Source organism: Salmo salar, chromosome ssa02, assembly GCF_905237065.1.
Source record: "Salmo salar chromosome ssa02, Ssal_v3.1, whole genome shotgun sequence".
NCBI classification, from domain to species: Eukaryota; Metazoa; Chordata; class Actinopteri; order Salmoniformes; family Salmonidae; genus Salmo; species Salmo salar.
In genome coordinates, this window is record NC_059443.1 from 87,117,378 (window position 1) to 87,145,319 (window position 27,942).

Genomic DNA, 27,942 nt, shown 5'->3' on the forward strand with positions numbered 1-27,942 from the left:
CATTTTAATTTGTATTTTATTTAACCTTTATTTAACTAGGAAGTCAGTTAAGAACAGATTCTTATTTACAATGACGGCCTACCAGGGAACAGTGGGTTAACTGCCTTGTTCAGGGGCAGGACAACATATTTTTACCTTGTCAGCTCTAACCACTAGGCTACCTGCCGCCCTCTTGCATAACAAATGAGCACATATTTTAGTCCATCTTAGAATGAAAAACATTATCAATTCAGTGTATCTTCCACTATGTCAAAACAGTATCACTTTTCAACCAACCCAGTGCATTGTTTGAAACTGAAAAGTTTTGAAATCAACAATACGTCAAAGGATTCAACAACTGTAAACTGAAACAAACAATTGGATCAAACAGATCAATCCCACTGGACATTAGGTTTCATTCAGACCGTGCAGGGCTTAGATTAAGGAAGGACTAATTAAACTAGGACATTTAAGTAGCTTTCCTGAACGTGGCTTAAATTTGGCTTAGTTTGTCGGAGACTGGAGTAAGGTAAGTAAGCCTAAATGAGAATACCTAGGTTAAGCCTGATTAGGTTCAGTATGAACACCTGGGTTAAGCCTGATTAGATTCAGTATGAACACCTGGGTTAATCCTGATTAGGTTCAGTATGAACACCTGGGTTAATCCTGATTAGGCTCAGTATGAACACCTGGGTTAATCCTGACTAGGCTCAGTATGAACACCTGGATTAATCCTGATTAGGTTCAGTATGAACACCTGGCTTAATCCTGATTAGGTTCAGCATGAACACCTGGGTTAATCCTGATTAGGTTCAGTATGAACACCTGGGTTAATCCTGATTAGGTTCAGTATGAACACCTGGGTTAATCCTGATTAGGTTCAGTATGAACACCTGGGTTAATCCTGATTAGGCTCAGTATGAACACCTGGATTAATCCTGATTAGGTTCAGTATGAACACCTGGGTTAATCCTGATTAGGTTCAGCATGAACACCTGGGTTAATCCTGATTAGGTTCAGTATGAACACCTGGGTTAATCCTGATTAGGTTCAGTATGAACACCTGGGTTAATCCTGATTAGGTTCAGTATGAACACCTGGTTTAATCCTGATTAGGTTCAGTATGAACACCTGGTTTAATCCTGATTAGGTTCAGTATGAACACATGCTGTTGGTCTAGTGGTGCTCATTAAAATCCGGAATAGAAAACACCAATACTGGTGTGAATCTTGAGACGAAACAATGGCAGAGGCAAAAATAATTTGTTCAAAAAAACTTTAGTGTGCATGAAAAAACACTCCAAAACAAATGTCAAACCATCCAGTTATTGAAGGTAAAACCACACTGCTGCTACTGAGCAGTAGAACAAGAGGGTTGGGCTGCAATTTGCAGTGAATTCAATGGAAATGTTACCACAAGAAGAGTACAACAACTGGAGGTGAGATATCTGCATTATTATCAGGATTACAACAAGAAACAACAACTTCAGGTGAGATATCTGCATTATTATCAGGATTACAAGAAACAACAACTTCAGGTGAGATATCTGCATTATTATCAGGATTACAAGAAGAAACAACAACTTCAGGTGAGATATCTGCATTATTATCAGGATTACAAGAAGAAACAACAACTAGAGGTGAGATATCTGCATTATTATCAGGATTACAAGAAGAAACAACAACTAGAGGTGAGATATCTGCATTATTATCAGGATTACAAGAAGAAACAACAACTAGAGGTGAGATATCTGCATTATTATCAGGATTACAACAAGAAACAACAACTTCAGGTGAGATATCTGCATTATTATCAGGATTACAAGAAACAACAACTTCAGGTGAGATATCTGCATTATTATCAGGATTACAAGAAGAAACAACAACTTCAGGTGAGATATCTGCATTATTATCAGGATTACAAGAAGAAACAACAACTAGAGGTGAGATATCTGCATTATTATCAGGATTACAAGAAGAAACAACAACTAGAGGTGAGATATCTGCATTATTATCAGGATTACAAGAAGAAACAACAACTAGAGGTGAGATATCTGCATTATTATCAGGATTACAAGAAGAAACAACATCTTCAGGTGAGATATCTGCATTATTATCAGGATTACAAGAAGAAAGAACAACTAGAGGTGAGATATCTACATTATTATCAGGATTTCACATTTCTCATATTCATATTTTTGTGACATCACTTCTATTATTAAATTATATCTGCCTTTTACAGACTCTGTGGAAGAACCTTAAACTGGGTTTAAAAAGAGAGAAAGCAGAGATCAGAAGAGAGAGATTTACTACTGGTGGTGGACCACCAAAACAACACAACACTGATGAATTGAGTGACTTCCTGTCTGGAATAATAGAGCAGCAGCAACCTCTGGATGGTATACCAGATGATGACCAACCTCTGGATGGTATACCAGATGATGACCATCCTTTGGATGGTATACCGGACGATGACCAACCTCTGGATGGTATACCAGATGATGACCAACCTCTGGATGGTATACAGGACGATGACCAACCTCTGGATGGTATACCAGATGATGACCAACCTCTGGATGGTATACCAGATGATGACCAACCTCTGGATGGTATACCAGATGATGACCAACCTCTGGATGATATACCGGATGATGACCAACCTCTGGATGGTATACCGGACGATGACCAACCTCTGGATGGTATACCGGACGATGACCAACCTCTGGATGGTATACCGGATGATGACCAACCTCTGGATGGTATACCAGATGATGAGCATTTGGACAGTTCAGATGAAGAACTGAGCACAAATGGTACATGTACCAAAGACAGTAAATTGGTTACTTCCTTTGGTAAATATATTCCACTGTCTGTGTCAATCTTTATTCTTCTTCATTCTAAGGACCATATGAGTTTATTTGTGCGTCTAACCATGTTCTTTTTCCAGAGGAAAGGAATGTGAACAGGTTGGAAGAGCCAGTACACAGTGAGGGTGGAATGAGAACAGGTTGGAAGAGCCAGTACACAGTGAGGGTGTAATGTGAACAGGTTGGAAGAGCCAGTACACAGTGAGGGTGTAATGTGAACAGGTTGGAAGAGCCAGTACACAGTGAGGGTGTAATGTGAACAGGTTGGAAGAGCCAGTACACAGTGAGGGTGTAATGTGAACAGGTTGGAAGAGCCAGTACACAGTGAGGGTGGAATGTGAACAGGTTGGAAGAGCCAGTACACAGTGAGGGTGTAATGTGAACAGGTTGGAAGAGCCAGTACACAGTGAGGGTGTAATGTGAACAGGTTGGAAGAGCCAGTACACAGTGAGGGTATAATGTGAACAGGTTAGAAGAGCCAGTACACAGTGAGGGTGTAATGTGAACAGGTTGGAAGAGCCAGTACACAGTGAGGGTGGAATGTGAACAGGTTGAAAGAGCCAGTACACAGTGAGTGTGAACCCTCCACATCTGCTATAACATCCCTGAGAGAAGATGCTAACACCACCTTTCAACAGAGAACAAAGAAGTTAACCTCAGCCATGAGCACATCTGTTTCTCATCCTAATATCCTCTGACCATATTACTATGTAGTAACTATTAGTAGACCATGTTACTATGTAGTAACTATTAGTAGACCATATTACTATGTAGTAACTATTAGTAGACAATATTAATATGTAGTAACTATTAGTAGACCATATTACTATGTAGTAACTATTAGTAGACCATATTACTATGTAGTAACTCTTAGTAGACCATGTTACTATGTAGTAACTCTTAGTAGACCATGTTACTATGTAGTAACTATTAGTAGACCATATTACTATGTAGTAACTATTAGTAGACCATGTTACTATGTAGTAACTATTAGTAGACCATGTTACTATGTAGTAACTATTAGTAGACCATATTTCTATGTAGTAACTATTAGTAGACATGTTAGTATGTAGTAACTATTAGTAGACCATGTTACTATGTAGTAACTATTAGTAGACCATGTTACTATGTAGTAACTATTAGTAGACCATATTACTATGTAGTAACTATTAGTAGACATGTTACTATGTAGTAACTATTAGTAGACCATGTTACTATGTAGTAACTATTAGTAGACCATGTTACTATGTAGTAACTATCAGTAGACCATGTTACTATGTAGTAACTATTAGTAGACCATGTTACTATGTAGTAACTATTAGTAGACCATATTACTATGTAGTAACTATTAGTAGACCATGTTTCTCACCCTAATATCCACTGTCACCAAGTAGTTGTCCACTATGTTGTCCTCTGAAACTGAGACCAATGAAGTGTTAAGGGAAATCCTTCCATCCTGAGTTGCACCTTTCCAACAGGCAACAATGTTTGACAACTATAAATGAGGAGTTCATCCACCCTGAACATTGATGGAAAACCAGTTGTTATTGTTACGGTACTCCTCAGCATCAGGAGTTGATGGCAACCAGTTGTTATGGTTACGGTACTCCTCAGCATCAGGAGTTGATGTAAAACCAGTTGTTATGGTTACGGTACTCCTCAGCATCAGGAGCTGATGGACACTTGATGGGAACATGACATCCATCTAACCAGCCAATCACTCCTGGGAACTGCCCATATTCAGAGAACTGCACTTTATAGTTGGCTTGGCCAGCAGCATCAGGAAACTAGATGTAAAGACTCCTCCTGCAGACTTTATAGTTGGCTTGACCAGCAGCATCAGGAAACTAGATGTAAAGACTCCTCCTGCAGACTTTATAGTTGGCTTGGCCTGCAGCATCAGGAAACTAGATGTAAAGACTCCTCCTGCAGACTTTGTGAACTATTAAACACACAGTTGCTTCATTGGCACCACACAAATCACCAGTTTCACAATGAAAGATTCCAGATGCCAAAACCCTCAGTGATCAGAACTTGGAGAGAATTGGGTGAAGGCCTTCCTCTTTGAGACAGAGAGGAAAGTCGAGGCTCAAGCAGAGATATTATCTCCAATGCATTTTCTTTGTACATACGAAAGCGGTCTCAAAGTAATGTAATGGATTACTCCTATCCACAAGTACTGGTCTGGCTGGCCTCTGTAGTGCATGTTGGTCTTCATTTAGACATTCCACATAGTCCAGGCTCCCTCACAAACAGCACTAAGCAGAAGTTAAACCTGCCTCTTTGAAAGATTAATTTAATCTTCAATTTAGTCCTAGAGTAGCTCTAATCCTCCCTCTTGCAATCGGCTTTGATTAGTCCAGAACAGGCTAAATCAACGACTATTTTAAGATAACTCAAAGCGACTTGCACAGACTTAAGACGGCTCAAACAAGCATTTTAGTCTGGGACTAAGCTTAAGCCTTGTCTGTGAAACCGGCCCTGAGTTTTTTATATAATATTACTAAATGTGTTTCTTTCTGTGTTGCAGGGGCAGTCAAGAAATGGAACAGCAAGGCCACAGAACATGACATAATCAGAGCTGTGGGAGACCACCTCAAGCCCCTGGTAGAGCCGGGGGTGGTGTTTACCACTCCACCACACCTTCAGCAGGCTGGAAAAGTGGGATTGATACTGTTTTTCATATTAAGATGGACCAAGAAATGTGTTGCTTTTACACATTTGTTCATTGGTTTGGAAATAGTCTTGATTGGTCAGTCATTGGATTCATTTGTTTTACAATATGTTTAAATCAAGCTTTATTTATACAGCACATTTCAGACATGGATGCAACGCAATGGTTTCACAGGGGGAAAAAAACAAATATTTAGTACACAACAAACGGAGGATAAAAAACAAGATTAACAACTGAAAGACTAATGAACATACTAAGGAAATGCCATTGATTAAAATATTAACAATTGGATGCAACATCCAACACAATATATCAGCTTGTTTTACTACATTGTTTGTTGTTACGTTTCCCAGCAAGAAAAATCTAAAATGTTGCTCAAACAGAAGAGGAACTAACAAAGAGTCACTGACAACAACCACAACTAAACAGGTGGGGTTTTAGGAGGGGTTCTGATAGACACTATGGGGGTGTCTACTGAAAGTTGACTAGTAACAACAACTGGGACCTAAAAGACACCCACCATGAGACCCACTAAATCTGCCCAAGAAGAGGAAAACAAAAGAAAAACCCACACGAAACTTAAAGACAGGAAGCAAACCAAAAAGGTGGAGCAACTAAAGATGTTGACTCTCCACATGTATCAAGACAACTGGAGCACTGAGCCAGACACTCTTAAATAGAACCTGGACCAGCTCAGGTGAAACACCTTCCCACTAACGAGATGACCAAGTCAGCACAGGTGTAACACATACTGACTAACGAGGTGACACCAATCAGTGTGTCCTACGTGCTAACGAGCTAGACGTGCTAACGAGCTAACACCAATCAGTGCACCGAAGACACATTTCAGTTGTACAACTGACTAGGTATCCCCCTTTCCTACGTGCTAAAGTCCAACCTCAAAACATAAATGGAAAAACCAAAGCCTGAAACACCTTCCCCCTTAAGACAACAAATATATCCAATGTTTTTGTTGGACAAGTTTGCTTACCAACAACAGAAAACAACTTCCATTTCACATTATAATCAACTACAATGTTTCACCTTCTACAATATAAACATGGTGTCTACTGGCTGTCAACAATTAAAAACAAGAAAAAACACGTATTTCTAAATAATAATATACAATCGTGTTATTTTTTTTCTCCTATAGAATCCTAAAACTCACTAGCTTCTAGAACTCTCGTCTTCCTAAAACTCACTAGCTTCTAGAACTCTCGTCCCCTTGGAATGAGCCCAAACAAAACTAATCTCCAATACGGAAAAACGTGTCAAAATAAATTGTGATCCATGGTAACGCACTGGCCAAACGCAAAACACAAATCTTTTTGACTGCCCACCCTTGAGACAATCAGCAACCAAGTTGTCCTTACCACAGACATGTCTGATTTCAAGAGGAAACTCCTGCAATATCCATAGTAACTTTCCACCTCACTGCAGAGCTTCTCTCTCTTCTCAGGGTTCACTAGATAGGCATGTTGTTGGATCGGGCCCCAGTCCCCAATGTCATGCTCTAGTACATTTGGGTTGGCACATGTGAGAATGAACCCTGATATTCTAAAAGCAGGGCAACAATGTCAATAAAATTGTCAGTTGGTTGCATAAATAAATAGCATTACTAAATGTTACATGAAATGTAAATATGAAATATTTGGTTGCATAGTCCTTTTTTCAAAGTATTTTCAATTACATGTTGCTAGGTGGGATAGCCCAATGTCAAAACACAGTCCTAATGTGAACAAATCAATAACCAATATGCAGAAACAGTTTGTGATATATTGAAAACCTAAACATAAAATGGGCCATACTGCATACACAAACATCTGCCACAATAATCATATTACTTTTTAAAAACAAGCACCTTATAAACTGCACAAGCACGAGAAACGCTGTTGTTTTGACAAGTAGCAATAAATCACTGATATCGATTAGGGGTGAAATCAGGTTGTACGGGATGTTGAAACTAACACAACTAAAAAAAACACATGGAAATGGGAGATATCTGTTAACTCACTGATTAGAGGACAACCTTTCAGAAGACAGTCAGCTACATTTTGGACTGATGCATTTAAATGTAGGGGTCGCTAAACAAAGGAACACAACACTTATTTGTCATAACTCATCGCTAAAATAATTTGTGCGAGAGGAAGAAGATGAGGTTGCATGTCCTGTTAAAACTAACAGCTCAAAAACCACACGGAATCTGGGAATAGTGTGTACAACCCTGGTTAGAGCAAAATTTGTAGAAAACAGCTCGCTACATTTTGAAGTGTTGCATTTTAATTCAAGTGGGTCACCAACATGGTAAGTGTAACACAACTCTTTTTGTGTTAGTCACTTTTTGTTAAATCACATAAATAGTACTCTTTCAATTCAGAGCCTGGATTTTCCCCCTGAGGCTAATATCAATAGAACGGGGGAAAATGTTTAGGGTTCTAGATTGTGACTTAATTAAAATACTCCTACTACAATGTTTAAACATTCTACATTGTGACATTGATTAATTGATATCATGAAACAACTCCGTCATGTATTTTCTGATGTTTGATCAGATATCTTTTATCAGAGTATCTCTTCCCACATTGATCACAGCTAAAAAGTTCCTCCCCTGTGTGTGTTCTTTGGTGTCTAGTCAGGCTGCTTAGCCAAGTAAAACTATTCCCACATTGGTTACAGCTATAAGATTTCTCTCCTGTGTGTGTTCTTTTGTGTCTAGTCCGCATGCTAGATTTAGTAAAACTCATTCCACATTGAGCACAGCTATAAGGTTTCTCTCCTGTGTGTGTCTTCTGGTGTGCTGTCAGGCCCCCAGATGAAACAAAACTCTTCCCACATTGATTACAGCTATAAGATTTCTCTCCTGTGTGTGTTCTTTGGTGTCTAGTCAGGCTGCTTAGCCAAGTAAAACTATTCCCACATTGGTTACAGCTATAAGATTTCTCTCCTGTGTGTGTTCTTTTGTGTCTAGTCCGCATGCTAGATTTAGTAAAACTCATTCCACATTGAGCACAGCTATAAGGTTTCTCTCCTGTGTGTGTCTTCTGGTGTGCTGTCAGGCCCCCAGATGAAACAAAACTCTTCCCACATTGATTACAGCTATAAGATTTCTCTCCTGTGTGTGTTCTCTGGTGTACAACAAGACACCTAGACTTAGTAAAAATCTTCCCACATGCATCACAGCTATATGATTTCTTTCTTGTGTGTATTCTCTGGTGTCCTATCAGGGCGATTACCCTAGCAAAACTCTTCCCACATTGATCACAGCTGTAAGTTCTCTCTCCTGTGTGTGTTCTTTGGTGTATAATAACATAACTAGATTTATAAAAACTCTTCCCACATTGATCACAGCTATAAGATTTCTCTCCTGTGTGTGTTCTCTGGTGTGATATCAGGCTGGTTGACAGAGGAAAACTCTTCCCACAGTCAGAGCAGAAGTAAGGTTTCTCTCTTGTGTGATTTCTCAAGTGTATTTTAAGTTCTGATGAAAATTTAAACATTTTCCCACAATCAGAGCAGCAGTAAGAATTATCACTTGTGTGAATTCTCCGGTGTAGTTTAATGCCTGATGAGGTGCATCTTTTCCCACAGTCAGAGCAGCGGTGAGATCTCTTCCCTGTGGTTCTCCGCTGGTGTTTCTTGAGGTGTTCTGATATGGAGAGACTCTTCTCTGCCCTGTCAGCATCATGAGGTTGTTGAGGCTCCCTAGAGGATCCAGGATAGTGAGGTTTCTCTCCTGTGTGAACAACAAAGTCAAACAGATGGTTAAAGGCCCACAACAGCGGAAATCCACTGTAAAAGGTGATGCCAACAGCGTAGCCATGATGTTCTACAACAATTGACGTCTGTAATGAATGTAATGATTACTTGACATTTGTCTTAAAATGAGCAAGAATAGTCATATTTTGTCTTGTTTTCACATTAGTAGTAACATCGATGATTGTAGGCTAGAAATAAGTTATTGATGTTGTTGAAACTCTAAGCAGTGTGCCAGACGACTTTTGGTCTCCAATATAGGCCCCTTTCTGTGTTTGCTAAAATTGCGGCATGAGGGCGATGCACATGCAGTTTGGTTGTAGAAACTCCTCCCCACTAATGAGGAAACCGATACTTATGGATGTACTATATCTGCCTGGAGCAAAAATGGTGAGAAAAGATTTTAGTTTTTCACAATGTATTCTGAATGTGAATGGGGGAAAACTCAGGGGAGTAACCTCCATTTCCAGGTTGCTTATGAGTACATTTCACACTACTTTGGATTATAATTGTAAGGCTCATTTGAATCTCCTGCTTAATATATGTTTGTGTTATAGTCGCAAATCAACCGCTTTGTACTTAAAAAAAACACTTCAACCAGAAAAAATGCTCTTTGGCTAGCTTTTCCATCAAGGTGACAATGAGGGTTTGTACACTGTTTGAACACTGTTTATTTGGCCCATAACTTCACCTAACAACAAATATAGGAAAATATCTCTGTGTGTTGTACAATAGCCTATCCATCAAGGAACAGTTCTCTACACATTATGAGCTAAGTAGGAATGTTGGCTCCAACGTGGAGCACGGCATAACTGTCTTTACCAGAGTAAGGAATGAAGAAGCACTTTGGTTGTTGTTGCATGTTGTGATGTTTGTCATTTGACTGTCATTCAGAAAATGATTTCCTGGATCAGCTGATGATAGTTTAACATGTGACTAACAGCTACAGTATTAAGAATTATGTGTAATTATTGAAGAACCGCGTTAATGACAGTAACCATTTGGGTGTTGTCAATAAAGTTACTATATATATATATATATATATATATTAACCTTTATTTAACCAGGTAGGCCAGTTGAGAACAAGTTCTCATTTACAACTGTGACCTGGCCAAGATAAAGCAAAGCAGTGCGACAAAAACAACAGTTACACGTGGGATAAACAAACGTACAGTCAATAACACAATAGAAATATCTACATACATTGTGTGCAAATGGAGTACGGAGGTAAGGCAATAAATATGCCATAGTAGCAGAGTAATCACAATTTAGCAGATTAACACTGGAGTGATAGATGAGCAGATGATGATGTGCAAGTAGAAATACTGGTGTGCAAAAGAGCAAAAAAAGTTAATAAAAACATGGGGATGAGGTAGGTAGTTGGATGGGCTATTTACAGATGAGCTGTGTTCAGCTGCAGCGATCGGTAAGCTGCTCAGATAGCTGATGCTTAAAGTTAGTGAGGGAGATATATGTCTCCAACTTCAGCGATTTTTGCAATTCGTTCCAGTCATTGGCAGCAGACAACTGTAAGGAAAGGCGGCCAAAGGAGGTGTTAGCTTTGGGGATGACTAGTGAGATATACCACCTGGAGCGCGTGCTATGGGTGGGTGTTGCTATGGTGACCAGTGAGCTGAGAAGGCGGAGCTTAACCTAGCAAAGGCTTATAGATGACCTGGAGCCAGTGGGTTTGGCGACGAATATGTAGCGAGGGCCAGATGACAAGAGCATACAGGTCGCAGTGGTTGGTGGTATATGGGGCTTTAGTGACAAAACGGATGGCACTGTGATAGACTGCATCCAGTTTGCTGAGTAGAGTGTTGGAGGCTATTTTGTAAATGACATCGGCTAAGTTAAGGATCGGTAGGATAGTCAGTTTTACGAGGGTATGTTTGGCAGCGTGAGTGAAGGAGGCTTTGTTGCAAAATAGGAAGCCGGTTCTAGATTTAATTTTGGATTGGAGATGCTTAATATTAGTCTGGAAGGAGAGTTTATAGTCTAACCAGACACCTAGGTATTGTAGTTGTCCACATATTCTAAGTCAGAACCGTCCAGAGTAGTGATGCTAGTCGGGCGGGTGTAGGCAGCAATCGGTTGTTGATTGATCGGTTGTTCTTATCGGCTGATGAGTCTGCCAATAAGAATACGGTGATTGACAGAGTCGAAAGCCTTGGCCAGGTCGATGAAGACGGCTGCACAGTACTGTCTTTTATCGATGGAGGTTATGATATCGTTTAGTACCTTGAGCGTGGCTGAGGTCCACCCGTGACCAGCTCGGAAACCGGATTGCACAGTGGAGAAGGTACGGTGGGATTCGAAATGGTCAGTGATCTGTTTGTTAACTTGGCTTTCGAAGACTTTAGAAAGGCAGGGCAGGATGGATATAGGTCTGTAACAGTTTGGGTCTAGAGTGTCACCCTCTTTGAAGAGGGGGATGGCCGCAGCAGCTTTCCAATCTTTAGGAATCTCAGACGATACGAAAGAGAGGTTTAACAGACTAGTTATAGGGGTTGCCACAATGGCGGCAGATCATTTTAGAAAGAGAGGGTCCAGATTGTCTAGCCCTGCTGATTTGTACGGGTCCAGGTTTTGCAGCTCTTTCAGAACATCAGCTATCTGGATTTGGGTGAAGGAGAAGCTGGGGAGGCTTGGGCAAGTAGCTGCGGAGCTGTTGGCCGTGGTTGGGGTAGCCAGGAGGAAAGCATGGCCAGCCGTAGAGAAATGCTTATTGAAATTCTCGATTATCGTGGAGTTATCGGTGGTGACAGTGTTTCCTAGCCTCAGTGCAGTGGGCAGCTGGGATGAGCTCTTATTCTCCATGGACTTTACAGTGTCCCAGAACTTTTTGGAGTTAGAGCTACAGGATGCAAATTTCTGTTAGAAAAAGCTAGCCTTTGCTTTCCTAACTGACTGTCTGTATTGGTTCCTGACTTCTCTGAAAAGTTGCATATCGTGGGGACTATTTGATGCTAGTGCAGTACGCCACAGGATGTTTTTGTGCTGGTCGAGGGCAGTCCGGTCTGGAGTGAACATAGGGCTATATCTGTTCTTAGTTCTACATTTTTTGAAAGGGGCATGCTTATTTAAAGAACAACCAGGCATCCTCTACTGACGGGATGAGGTCAAAAACGTTCCAGGATACCCGGGCCAGGTCGATTAAAAAGGCCTGCTTGCAGAAGTGTTTTAGGGAGCGTTTGACAGTGATGAGGGGTGGTCGTTTGACCGCGGACCCATAACAGATGCAGACAACGATCGCTGAGATCCTGATTGAAAACAGCAGAGGTGTATTTGGAGGGCAAGTTGGTCAGGATAATATCTATGAGGGTGCCCATTTTTACAGATTTAGGGTTGTACCTGATGGAATCCTTGATAATTTGGGTGAGATTGAGGGCATCTAGCTTGGATTGTAGGACGGCCGGGGTGTTAAGCCTATCCCAGGTTAGGTCACCTAATAGAACGAACTCTGAAGATAGATAGGGGGCAATCAATTCACATATGGTGTCAAGGGCACAGCTGGGAGCTGAGGGGGTCTATAACAGGCAGCAACAGTGAGAAACTTATTTCTGGAGAGATTCATTTTTTTAATTAGAAGCTCGAACTGTTTGGGCATGGACCTGGGAAGTATGACAGAACTTTGCAGGCCATCTCTGCAGTAGATTGCAACTCCTCTCTTTTTGACAGTTCTATCTTGACTGAAAATGTTGTGGTTGGGGATGGAAATTTCAGAATTTTTGGTTGCCTTCCTAAGCCAGGATTCAGACACAGCTAGGACATCACACAGGGCCTGGGTTAACCTCTACATCACCCGAGGAACAGAGGAGTAGAGTGTGGGTACAGTGGAGGTAAACCTAGGCATTGAGTGACGATAAGAGAGGTTGCATCTCTGGAGGCACCAGTTATGCTAGGTGAGGTCACCGCATGTGTGGGAGGTGAGACAAAAGAGCTCTCTGAGCCATGTTGAGTGGGACTAGGGGCTCCACAGTAAAATAAAAGAGAGACATAAAGAGAGAGAGAGAGACATAAAGCGAGGCATAAAGCAATCACAGGTGTTGATTGGGATAGCTAGCTAAGACAACAACGGGTAAGACAACAACAGTTAATCAGCTAAGACAATAACAGGTAAAATGGCGATGAATGGGCAGAGAGGGTCAGTTAACTACACACAGGGCCTGAGTTCGAGGCTGGGGCCGACAGATAAACAAAATAAACAAAATGGAGACCCGTGATTAATGAACAATCCAGCAGGCATCAGCTATGTAGCCAAGTGATCATAAGGTCCAGTGAACAGGAATATATGAAACAGGGAAGCCGTTAGGTAGTTGTTACTACGCTAGCCGGGAGATGTGCCTGGCTCGAGGCTAACTGGTGCTAGCTTCGGGACAAGGGCATCACCGACGTCCTGCAAAGGCCGGTTGAGGGCACATCGGACGGAATTACGTCGGCAGACCAGTCGTAATGGATTGGCGGGGCTCCATGTTGACAAAGGGTCCAGGCCAATTGGCAAAAGAGGTATTGTAGCTGGAGTAATTTTGTTTGCTAGCCGGGAGATGCACCTGGCTCAAGGCTAACTGGTGCTAGCTTTAGGACAAGGGCGTTAGCCACTATAGCCACTCCAGTGCAAAGTTCCAGAGCTTACGGCAGGAATCCGGTGATGTAGTGGCTTCTAGTCGTCTTAGTGAAGAGTCCGGGAGGCATCAGCTGTGTAGCCGAGTGATCATAGGGTCCACTGAGCAGGCCGGGAGATGGGCCTGGCTCAAGGCTAGCTTCGAGGCTGGGCCACTCGGTAGCAGCTAGCTAGCTGTGATTATCCAGTGTAATGGTCCAGAGCTTATGGCAGGAATACGGTGATGTAGTGGAGAAAAACAGTCCGATATGCTCAGGGTTGATATCGCGCTGTGAAGACTGGCAGGTATTATCCAGGAAAAAAGCGGCTGGTGTCTGAGCTAAAAAGGTAAAGCAGTGGCTAAAAATGACTAAATAGCTAGAAGCTAATTAGCTGGTTAGCTCCTGATGGCTAGCTTCTGATGGAGGTTCTAGCTATAAGGTCTAAAAAATAGCAGATCCGTATCACATTGGGTGAGGCAGATTGCCAGAAGGTACATTTAATTTAAACATGGAAAAAGAGATTGAAATATTTTGCAATATATACAAAAAAAGACGAAAAAAACTACATTTACAACAACAATCACGTCATACTGTTACGCCATCTTGGATTAGAAGATGACTCAGTTAAAAAACATTGGATATAGCAAACTCTGAAATGATTTAGTATTTCTGTGCCCACAAACTGTTTTCCCAGCATAACATAAGGATCCACTAAACGATACGTAGGTCGAGTGCATTTTCATTCAGCCCTCGCTGGAAGCCCCGCCTTCCACAGGTGATGAGCGTGAGGCTCGGGTTTATTCCTTAAATTTAATACCACTCTTCACCGACCCAGGAAGGGGTGGGGCCAAACAGGTGTTGTACCTCGTTTCCCTCCTTTAGGGAACACTAATTATAGTGTTAGGTTCTAATTTTTCAGAGTAAATAACTCACAGACACTAGAGAAGCTTAACCAAGTTTAATTCTTCCCAAACGGTCGTTACAACTGTAATTCAGACAAAACATGTTCTCACCATCACAAGTATATATACCCCACTTTGAACACGCCTCCTTCTCCTTACATCTTCTGGTTCGACAGGAAGAGGGTAACAGGATACTAAACCCGTATTACTCCCTTCAGGGGATCTGACCTGACCTCCTGACCTCAACCCCTCCTTCGCCTAATCCACAGATGTCCATCCGCTTCCCCTATAGCAATCCTGTTATCTCCTCCCGTCCACCCAGCACATTCCACAGCCACTCTGTCTTCCTACAGATCTCACTCCGTTATATATTCTGTGTCTGATCTCTCATGTCCTTAATATCTCAATGTTCAAAGTTTAGCCCGAATCCAACAAGTCATAAAGTTACACTCCCTTTCCGTCGGTCAACTTCGGTACAACATACTATGGGAAAATACAATCATTCCCCATGCCGACCCAAACGGATACTAAATGAAACGGCCCCTGGCAGACCACCCAGACCTGACCCCGCAAGATGTGTCAGTTTTGTAAATTTATTCATTGTCTTTTGTTTGAAACACTCCTGTCAATGTTGAGTAAGGACGCACACCTAATTACGCATATAGAAGTAGGACTAGTCTAATTGGCCTGTGTGCAAATGTAGGCCTATAAATGTGCCCATTTGGGGATGTCTGATAGTATTTCTGATTGTCTTAATGCACCACCACTAATGAGTTGTGGAGCTTCTCAAAGCAAATGTTTCTTCACCTCAAACAGCAAGTGCACCTCAGCCACGCTCAAGGTCCTAAACGATATCTTAACCGCCATCGATAAGAAACAATACTGTGCAGCCGTATTCATTGACCTGGTCAAGGCTTTCGACTCTGTCAATCACCACATCCTCATCGGCAGACTCAATAGCCTTGGTTTCTCAAATGATTGCCTTGCCTGGTTCACCAACTACTTCTCTGATAGAGTTCAGTGTGTCAAATCAGAGGGCCTGTTGTCCGGGCCTCTGGCAGTCTCTATGGGGGTGCCACAGGGTTCAATTCTTGGGCCGACTCTCTTCTCTGTATACATCAATGATGTCGCTCTTACTGCTGGTGAGTCTCTGATCCACCTCTACGCAGACGACACCATTCTGTATACTTCTGGCCCTTCTTTGGACACTGTGTTAACAACCCTCCAGACGAGCTTCAATGCCATACAACTCTCCTTCCGTGGCCACCAACTGCTCTTAAATACAAGTAAAACTAAATGCATGCTCTTCAACCGATCGCTGCCTGCACCTGCCCGCCCGTCCAGCATCATTACTCTGGATGCTTCTGACTTAGAATATGTGGACAACTACAAATACCTAGATGTCTTGTTAGACTGTAAACTCTCCTTCCAGACTCACATCAAACATCTCCAATCCAAAGTTAAATCTAGAATTGGCTTCCTATTTCGCAAAAAAGCATCTTTCACTCATGCTGCCAAACATACCCTCATAAAACTGACCATCCTACCGATCCTCGACTTCGGCGTTGTCATTTCCAAAATAGCCTCTAATACCCTACTCAATAAATTGGATGCAGTCTATCACAGTGCCATCCGTTTTGTCACCAAAGCCCCATATACTACCCACCACTGCGACCTGTACGCTTTCGTTGGCTGGCCCTCGCTTCATACTCGTCGCCAAACCCACTGGCTCCAGGTCATCTACAAGACCCTGCTAGGTAAAGTTTCCCCTTATCTCAGCTCGCTTGTCACCATAGAAGCACCCATCTGTAGCACGCACTCCAGCAGGTATATCTCTGGTCACCCCCAAAGCCAATTCCCCCTTCGGCCGCCTCTCCTTCCAGTTCTCTGCTGCCAATGACTGGAACGAACGACAAAAATTTCTGAAACTGGAAACACTTATCTCCCTCACTAGCTTTAACTTCTTTAGGGCCAGTGTGACGAAATCGTCCCACCTACGTAACTGCCAGTGGAATCCTGTGGCGCGTTATTCAAATACCTTAGAAATGCTATTACTTCAATTTCTCAAACATATTACTATTTTACACAATTTTAAAGACAAGACTCTCGTTAATCTAACCACACTGTCCGATTTCAAAAAGGCTTTACAACGAAAGCAAAACATTAGATTATGTCAGCAGAGTACCCAGCCAGAAATAATCGGACGCCCATTTTTCAAGCTAGCATATAATGTCACATAAACCCAAACCACAGCTAAATGCAGCACTAACCTTTGATGATCTTCATCAGATGACAAACCTAGGACATTATGTTATACAATACATGCATGTTTTGTTCAATCAAGTTCATATTTATATCAAAAACCAGCTTTTTACATTAGCATGTGACGTTCAGAACTAGCATACCCCCCGCAAACTTCCGGTGAATTTACTAAATTACTCACGATAAACGTTCACAAAAAACATAACAATTATTTTAAGAATTATAGATACAGAACTCCTCTATGCACTCACTATGTCCAATTTTAAAATAGCTTTTCGGTGAAAGCACATTTTGCAATATTCTGAGTAGATAGCCCGGCATCACAGGGCTAGCTATTTAGACACCCAGCAAGTTTAGCACTCACCAAAGTCAGATTTACTATAAGAAAAATGTTATTAACTTTGCTGTTCTTCGTCAGAATGCACTCCCAGGACTTCTACTTCAATAACAAATGTTGGTTTGGTTCAAAATAATCCATAGTTATATCCAAATAGCGGCGTTTTGTTCATGCGTTCAAGACACTATTCGAAGTGTAAATAAGGGTCATGTGCACGACGCATTTCGTGACCAAAAAATTCTAAATATTCCATTACAGTACTTCGAAGCATGTCAACCGCTGTTTAAAATCAATTTTTAGGCCATTTTTCTCGTAAAAAAGCGATAATATTCCGACCGGGAAAGCGTGTTTACGTTCAAAGAGAGAGAAAATAAAAGCATGGGATCCCCTCGTGCACGAGCCTGAGTCTCATAGTACTCTGACCGGCCACTATCCAAACGCGCTAATGTTTTTCAGCCAGGGGCTGCATCGATATCATTCAGCTTTTTCCCGGGTTCTGAGAGCCTATGGGAGCCGTAGGAAGTGTCACGTTACAGCAAAGATCCTCAGTTTTCAATAAACAGAGCCAAGAAGAACAAGAACTGGTCAGAGAGGGCACTTCCTGTAAGGAATCTTCTCAGGTTTTTGTCTGCCATATGAGTTCTGTTATACTCACAGACACCATTCAAACAGTTCCAAAGCCAATAATTATATGCATATTCTAGTTACTGGGCATGAGTAGTAACCAGATTAAATCGGGTACGTTTTTTATCCGGCCGTGTCAATACTGCCCCCTAGCCCTAACAGGTTAAGCACCAGCTGTCAGAGCAGCTCACAGATCACTGCACCTGTACATAGTCCATCTATAATTTAGCTCAAACAACTACCTCTTCCCCTACTGTATTTATTTTGCTCCTTTGCACCCCATTATTTATATTTCTACTTTGCACTTTCTTCTACTTCAAATCTACCATTCCAGTGTTTTACTCGCTATATTGTTTTTACTTTGAACCACGGCCTTTTTCCTTTACCTCCCTTATCTCACCTCATCTGCTCCCATTGTATATAGACTTATTTTTCTACTGTATTATTGACTGTATGTTTGTTTTACTCCATGTGTAACTCTGTGTTGTTGTATGTTGTCGAACTGCTTTGCTTTATCTTGGCCAGGTCGCAATTGTAAATGAGAACTTGTTCTCAACTTGCCTACCTGGTTAAATAAAGGTGAAAAAAAAAGATCAATGTCCTCGTTTTATAGAAAGTACTCACTGTATTTACTGGTGTTAATCAGATCAATGTCCCTGTTTTATAAGATAGTACTCACTGTATTTACTGGTGTTAATCAGATCACCAGTCTTCTCTTCTTCGTCCTCCTCTAATGTGACAGTAATCTCCCCCTCTTCATCCTTCATTCCAAAAACGTCTTCATCTTCTTTCACTTCATCCTCCACTCCAAAAACTGCATCCTACTCCTCTTTCACTCTGAAGGCGTCTTTCTCTGTAACGTCTTTCTCTTCATCTTTCACTGTAACATCCTCACCCTCTACTTGTTTTTGTATTGTAACAGCCTCCTCCTCTTTCACGAGAGTTTCTTTCTCCGTCCAGCAGACCTCCTCTTCTTTAGCAGGAGGAGAGTAGCTTAGTGAACTCATGGTCGGGAATAATAGCTAGTTAGCATTAGCGACTAGACTAGTGCTAACTTAACCAGCCAGCTAGTTGACTTACAACGTAAATATTACATTAAATGGGGTAGCTAGTTGTTTCCACATAAGTATGTTTAAATCAGAGTGGCAATTAAACCACGAAATTGTCTAAAGAACTTGAATGTTCCGACTTTGTCGGCTAGCGAGCTACCGAGGTGGCTGCAGTTGTTGAAGAAGCGTTCCGTCCACTAGATTATACGTCACACTAGAAACATTGCATGAAAGACACATATCGCCATCTGCTGTCTGGAGGGAGGAAACGCAGTTGAGGAGTGAAAACTTTTTTTCTTCTTCATGGAATTATAATATTATAAAGCGGTTTAGGGAAACGTTTTTTTCTCTCCATTAAATAAGAATATTATATCAACACGTACAAAGAGCAACAAGTGTTGTTGATTAGTTCAGATTTTTTTATGACAATTTAAAACAAACTCTACATCTACTCCACATCTGTATGTCTGACTCAGTCAAATAACTAGATATCAAAATAAGCACCTAGTTATTGATACCCTTGATAAAGATGAACAATAATGTATGTATAAAATAAATAAATAAACTTTACCCACTACCAGGATATTTTAGTCCATAACCTGTTTCCCTCTCTGCTAGGAGGCTGAAACTTGGCCATAAGTGGATCTCCAGCAAGGCACATCAACATCCACGAAGAAATTGTTAATTTTGCACAAAATCAACATTTTCAATGGCCATCTCAGTCTTCGGACTTGAACTCCATTGAAAACCTGTGGTTTGAATTGAACAGGGCAGTCCAGAAGCGCAGACAAAATAAATCAAGGACATGGAGAGATTCTGCTTGGAGGAATGGTTTAAGATCCCACCCAATGTGTTCTCTAATCTCATAAAACATTTCAGTGTCGTTAGTCTCCCAAGGGGAGGGTGCTGGAGTATTGAAAACATGGTGGCAATAATTCAGACCCCTACCTTTTGAGAATTACATGTTAAACTAAATCTCTTTCTCTGAGCAATTGTATTAGTGTAAAATAATATAATTTCCCTTTATTTTTGACACAATATAGCTCAGTATTTTAATTATTTATTTTATAGAGTCGTTTTGCTCATCTTTATCAAGGGTGTCAAGAATTTTGTCCCCCACTGTACCTCCATACTGCTCCTACATGGTGTAACAATACATCATGTAGATGTATATAATGAACAGACTAAGTCTATACTGCTCCTACATAGTGTAACAATACATCATGTAGATGTACACTAACGTTCAAAAGTTTGGGGTCACTTAGAAATGTCCTTGTTTTTGAAAGAAAATAAGAAAAAAAAGTCCATTAAAATAACATCAAATTGATCAGAAAACAGTGTCGACATTGTTAATGTTGTAAATGACTATTGTAGCTGGAAGAAGTATTATCCACCTAAACTGACAAAACCGGGCTAATAAACTGGCTTGTGTTCATGAGTTTATAAAACATATACTTTATACATTTGTCATAAATTACCTGCATTGATGAGACACAGTCTGGATGAATGATCAGTAGTCGACAGGATATAAATAGCACTCCTAAAGAAGATGCAGTGTGGATGAATGATCAGTAGTAGACAGGATATAAATAGCACTCCTAAAGAAGATGCAGTGTGGATGAATGATCAGTAGTCGACAGGATATAAATAGCACTCCTAAAGAAGATACAGTGTGGATGAATGATCAATAGTTAACAGGATATAAATAGCACTCCTAAAGAAGATGCCAGTTCAGTTAGCTACCTAATGAATTTTCCAGTTAGTTTCCAACTTGAAAGAGGGAACTTTAGCATAAAACCCACATGGAAAACTGAGATTCAGCAAATAACATATAAAGACTGGTTTATTTGACACCAAACCAACAACAGAAACAGAAACTACTAATGTACAATGTAAAAGGTGGATTTTATGATGTAATGTCAACTTTATACATTTCTATCCCGGGACCATTCCATTTTCAACTCAACCACAGCAACTCCCCATAAATCTGCTGTGGATTACCCAGAATCCCGAAATAAATTAATACATATGTGATCATTCAAAAACATAACTGTTTGTGCTTATAGATCTTCAATACAACTAGGTTACTAAGTCTTTAACCACACTGTGTTGTTACACTGGTTCCTACCCTTTAACTTGTTGTCTGAAAATTAAATATACATTTTACTCAACTGCGTTACCCACTCCAGTCAGCAGATGGCGGTGTGGGAATTTAAGGCAATGCTGTTGGTGTGACGTATAATGTAGTGGACGGAACGCTTCTTTCAACAGCAGCAACAGTTAATCAGCCACCTAGGTAGCTTGCTAGACAAAATAGCCGAACCAATAAAGCTCTTTAGACGCTTTCGTGTATATTAGCCACTGTGTTTTCAACCCACTTCCGTTGTCTATTATGTTATCCGATTTAATGTAATATAGATGGTGTTGTTGTTATTAGTCAGCAAGCGGGCTGGTTAAGTTAGCATTAGCCTAGCTAGCTAACATCCCCGAACATGAGTTCACTAAACTACTCTCCTCCTGCTAAAGTAGAAGAGGTCTGCTGGACGAAGAAAGAAGCTGTCGTGAAAGAGGAGGAAGAAGAGGAGGCTGTTTCAATACAAAAACAAGTAAAGGGTGAGGCTGTTACAGTGAAAGAAGAAGAGAAAGACGTTTCAGTGAAAGAAGAGGAAGACGCGTTCAGAGTGAAAGAGGAGGAGGATGTTACAGTAAAAGAAGAGGCAGAAAAAGAGGAGGATGCAGTTTTTGGAGTGAAAGAGGAGGAGGGGGAGATGACTGTCACATCCAAAAAGGAGGTGGAAGAAGAGGAGGAAACTGGATATCTGGGCCCGGTTTCCCAAACGCATCTTAAGGCATCCAATGGTTCTAACGGTGAACTTAGCCATAAGATGGTTTTGAGAAACCGTTCCCTAATTAACACTAGTAAGTACTGTCTTAAAAACAGAGGCACAAACTTTGCAGTTGTTGAACTGATGTTTGGTGTTAAAGGGGAAATCTGCAATTACTACATCCATTTTTGGACTTTTAAATTATTTATTTATAGCTATTGATTCATATTCTTGAAGAATATAACACATGCCTCATGAGTTTAGTTCAACTGTTGTACTCCATCACAACCCCAAATAAGCTTTTTTTACTCCAATGTTTAGAAACAATGTAAATCAACACTGTATAGCCTCAAAACATTGTTAAAACTATAATGTTGATATCATGGATGGTCAGTCCTTGCATCCAATTACTGCTTTGTTATTGTTTCAACTGCAGATTGGTTGATTGTTGTGTGTCTTTTTTAAACAGAAACAAAATGGCTGCCCAGATACTTGGTTTTGTAAACAGCTGAGGGATGGGGGAAGGAGAAATGTAACCACTCAAATTCATAGAGAAAGCTATTGTATCAACCGTAACCCAAAACCTAGCGACCTCGTTAAGAAGTTCAGACATCTTACCGAGATTACATTTCATTCATGAATTGGTTTGAAATCTTTGTTTTAAACCCTTCTCAAAGTTGGTGCCTTGATGGATTTGTAAAAAAACTGGTTTATCGTAAAAAACTATTTTAATATGTTTGAAATTGATACCTTTATATAACTAGGCAACTCAGTTAAGAACAAATTCTTATTTACAATGACGGCCTACCCCGGACGACGCTGGGCCAATTGTGCGCCGCCCTATGGAACTCCCAATCAAGGCTGGTTGTGATACAGCCTAGATTTGAACCAGGGTGTCTAGTGATGCCTCAAGCACTGAGATGCAGTGTCTTAGACCGCTGCGCCACTCGGGATCCCTTAAATCATGTTCTAGTGCTGTCCCCAACTAAAATAATTATTGGTCAACCAAGAGTCATCTGTTCTTTCTACCAATCGCCCCATGTGTTTTAATAAAATCAACTATATGTACAGAACTTGTCTGATGCTTTAAGCACGCTGTTTGATTAAATAATTACAGATACACCAGTTACTAGATGGAGCCAGTCGTCAAGATAACCTAACCAGAAGAAAGAGAACTCTTCCCGAAACCCCCCCCTCCTCCGCTGCCTTTATGCTCCTGAAGTTTTCGGTAATAGACCACACCAGCGGTATCTTACCATTTCTACCGATCTGCGTTTCTATTAATTTTCATATTCACATTTTACTGGAACAGTTTCATTTAATTTATAATATTATCGAAAAATCATTGTCTGTGATTAATCTACATTGTATCTAAATCTAAATGAACATTATACAAGTCTATCAGTAACTTTTATTGCCATTGCCAACTATGTAAAAATAGCCTACATAAAGCCAACAAATAAAAACATTGCGTTCTGTAGGTAGAAGATATCCTGATTTAAAAATAAATTGTATGTTGTACCTAGTTTACCTCCTTCAGGGAACAGTAGTTATAGTCATAACGTTACGCTTGTCATGTGATGAACTTGAACTTAAATACTGGATCTTGCTGGCGGACAGTTTTTTTTGTATTCAGATCTCTGAAATGCTCTCTAACTACGTAACATTTAGTGTCTCCTTATGTTACGCTGGGAAAACAGTTTTCATGGGCACAGAAATCCTAAATCATTTCAGAGTTTGCTAAATCCAATGGATCTGAGTCACCTTAACTTTATTGACGACACCCAAATGGATACTGTCATTAACGTGGTTCTTCAATAATGACACATAATTCTTAATGCTGTAGCTGTTTAGTTACAGTCACATGTTCAACTATCATCAGCTGATCCAGGAAATCATTTTCTGAATGACAGTCACATGACAAACATCACGACATGCAACAACCAAAGTGCTTCTTCATTCATTAGTCTGGTAAAGACAGTTATGCCGTGCTCCACGTTGGATCCAACATCCCTAACAAATGTATGTTTATAATGTGTTATTGTCTACTTGATTTCCAGTAGGGTCTCATTAGTCTGTTTGGACTCAGAGATACTTAGCTCATAATGTGTAGAGAACTGTTCCTTGATGGATAGGCTATTGTACAACACACAGAGATATTTTCCTTTATTCAGGACATTTAGAATGACAACACATTACAGAGTAGCCTAGTGGGATTATTCACAAAATTATCTGGTGGTCAGGTTATGAAATGTCATGACAAAGACATTTTAGTTTCCTTGTTTTACCTGAAATATTAAATGATTTATAGTACTAGGTCTATGTTGTTGTTAGGTGAAGTTATGGGTCCTACAGTAGGTCTATGTTATTGTTAGGTGAAGTTATGGGTCCTACAGTAGGTCTATGTTATTAGGTGAAGTTATGGGTCCTACAGTAGGTCTATGTTATTAGGTGAAGTTATGGGTCCTACTGTAGGTCTATGTTGTTGTTAGGAGTTGTTATGGGTCCTACAGTAGGTCTATGTTGTTGTTAGGTGAAGTTATGGATCCTACAGTAGGTCTATGTTGTTGTTAGGTGAAGTTATGGGTCCTACAGTAGGTGTATGTTATTGTTAGGTGAAGTTATGGGTCCTACAGTAGGTGTATGTTATTGTTATTGTTCACATGCACATTTTTGTGGAACAGTTTCATTTAATTTATAATAGTATCTCAAAGTCATTGTCTGTGATTCATCAACATTCTCTCTAAATTAAAATTATACAAATCTAAAAGTAACTTTTATTGCCATTGCCAACCATGTAAAAATAGCCTACATAAAGCCAACAAATAAAAACATTGCAGCCTGCAGGTAGAAAATATCCTGATAAAAATACATTTCCTAGAAATCACATTTGCTGCACATGGCCTGTCTACAACAAACCTGAAACATTGTATCAACTATCAACTTGGTCGTGTGATAGCAAGCTTGCAACATAGTATAACATATTCTGGGCCCTCAGAGTTTCCCGGTCAGTTAGTTTGGGACAGACACAGCTGTAGGCTATTTGTTCAAGGGATTAGAAGTAATCAGGTATTTTATGACATTTCCACTGGATCAGAGCATTACATTTTTCCCTTTTATGCCGAGTGGTTATCGAAAGGGTGAGAGCTGGAAATATTTTAAGAAATTACTTTGAGGAACTATTGTCATTCGCAATTGATTTTGATTAGACTTTGTTTACTTGCTGTTTGAGGTGAAGAAAAATTACTTTGAGAAGCTCCACAGCTCATTAGTGGTGGTGCATTAAGAAAATCAGAAGTAATATTAGACATCCCCAAATGGGCACATTTGGCCAGGCAGACTAGTCCTAATTCTATATGTGTAATCAGGTGTGGGTCCTTACTCAACATTGACGGGAGTGTTTCAAACAAAAGACAATGAATAAATTGACAAAACTGACACGTCTTGAAGAGGTCAGGTCTGGGTGGTCTGCCATAGGCTGTTTCATTTAGTATCTGTAGGGGTTTGCTAAATCCAGTGGTTCTAACCGAGAGTCACCTTAACTTTATTGACAACAACCAAATGGATACTGTCATTAATGTGGTTCTTCAATAATTACACATAATACTTAAGCTGTTTAGTTACAGTCACATGTTCAACTATCATCAGCTGATCCAGGAAATCATTTTCTGAATGACAGTCACATGACAAACATCACGACACGCAACAACAACCAAAGTGCTTCTTCATTCATTACTCTGGTAAAGACAGTTATGCCATGCTCCATGTTGGATCCAACATCCCTAACAAATTGATATTTATAATGTGTTATTGTCTGATTTATTTCCAGTAGGGTCTCGTTAGTCTGTTTGGACACAGAGATACTTAGCTCATAATGTGTAGAGAACTGTTCTTTGATGGATAGGCTATTGTACAACACACAGAGCTATTTTCCTTTATTCAGGACATTTAGAATGACAACACATTACAGAGTAGCCTAGTGGGATTATTCACAAAATTATCTGGTGATCAGGTTATGAAATGTCATGACAAAGACATTATAGTTTCCATGTTTCACCTGAAATATTAAATGATTTATAGTCCTAGGTCTATGTTATTGTTAGGTGAAGTTATGGGTCCTACAGTAGGTCTATGTTATTGTTAGGTGAAGTTATGGGTCCTACAGTAGGTCTATGTTGTTGTTAGGTGAAGTTATGGGTTCTACAGTAGGTCTATGTTATTGTTTGGTGAAGTTATGGGCCAATTTGTTAAACACTTAGTGTACAAACCCTCATTGTCAGGCTGATGGGAAAGCTAGCCATAGAGCATTTTACTGGTTGAAGTGTTTTTTAAAGTATAAATCAGTTGATTTGCGACAATAACACAAACATATTAATCAGGACATTCAAACGAGCCTTACAATTATAATCCAAAAGTAATGTGAAATACACTCATAAGCAACATATAAATGGAGGCTATTTTTGCTGTCAGCCTATGAGAACTCCCCTGAGTTTTCCACCACGGTGGTGAATTAGTAAATAGCGACACAGAACTTAATGTGAGTTTCCTTGAGTAGCACTCCTGATCTTGCGATGATAGTGCGCTGTAATATTCAGAATAAGTTGTGGAAAACTAAAATCTTCGCTCACCATTTTTGCTCCAGGCAGATATACTACATCCATAACTAGTGGTTTCCTCATTACCAGATATACTACATTTTAACTAGCGGTTTCCTCATTACCAGATATACTACATCCATAACTAGTGGTTTCCTCATTAGTAGGGAGGTGTTTCTGCAATCAAATTGTGTGTGCTTTGCCCTCATGCCCCGATTTTATTGAACACAGAAAGGGGCCTATATTGGAGACCAAAAGTCGTCTGGCACACTGCTTGGGATTTCAACAACTTTATTAACTTATTTCTAGCTACCACTAATGTGAAAACAAGACAACATTACTTGTTGCTAACTTTACTGTCTTAATTGTCAAATAATTTAACAGACGTCAATTGTTGTACAACTTCATGGGTAAGCTCTGGGCATCCCGTTTTACCTCAAATAAACAATGGGTGTCTGCTGTTGTGAGCCTTTAACCATCTGTCTGACTTTGTTGTTCACACAGGAGAGAGACGTGACTATCTTGGATCCTCTGGGGAGTCTAAACAACATCATGAACCTGACGAGGCAGAGAAGAGTCTCTTCAGATCAGAACACCTCAAGAAACACCAGCAGAGACCCACAGGGAAGAAATCTTACTGCAAATCTTCATCGGAACTTAAAATACACCAGCGAGTACACACAGGAGAGAAAGCTCACCACTGTTTTGATTGTGGGAAGAGTTACTCAAGATCAGATGCACTGAAAGTACACCTGAGAATTCACACTGGAGAGAAACCTTTTGGCTGTGATCAATGTGGGAAGAAATTTACTGTGTCAAACTCCTTGACAGTGCACCAGAGAATACACACAGGAGAGAAACCTTATAGCTGTAATCAATGTGGGAAGAGTTGTACTACATCTAGCCATCTAATTACACACCAGAGAACACACACAGTAGATAAATATTTTATCTGTGATCAATGTGGGAAGAGTTGTAATACATCTAGCCATCTAATTGTACACCAGAGAACACACACAGGAGAGAAGCCTTATAGCTGTAATCAATGTGGGAAGAGTTTTGGTCAATCTGTCCATTTGACAGTGCACCAGAGAACACACACAGGAGAGAAACGTTATAGCTGTGGACAATGTGGGAAGAGTTTTGGTCAATCTGTCCATTTGACAGTGCACCAGAGAACACACACAGGAGAGAAACGTTATAGCTGTGGTCAATGTGGGAAGAGTTTTGGTCAATCTGGCCATTTGACAGTGCACCAGAGAACACACACAGGAGAGAAACCTTTTAGCTGTAATCAATGTGGGAAGAGTTTTAGTACATCTGGCTATCTGACAATACACCAGAGAACACACACAGGGGAGAAATTGTTTACCTGTAATCAATGTGGGAAGAGTTTTAGTACATCTGGCTATCTGACTATACACCAGAGAACACACACAGGGGAGAAACTTTATAGCTGTGGTCAATGTGA

General features: G+C 40.4%; 1 protein-coding gene across 1 annotated transcript; it reads left to right on the top strand.

Moving 5' to 3' along the window:
- Positions 1–1,385: 1,385 nt before the first annotated feature.
- LOC123738615 (zinc finger protein 180-like) lies at positions 1,386–27,907 on the top strand (the record flags this gene model as incomplete). Its single annotated transcript, XM_045713467.1, has 2 exons — positions 1,386–1,417; positions 27,085–27,907. Coding segments are annotated over exons 1-2 (855 nt in total), but the record flags the coding sequence as incomplete, so codon positions are not given.
- Between the last annotated feature and the right edge of the window lie 35 nt (positions 27,908–27,942).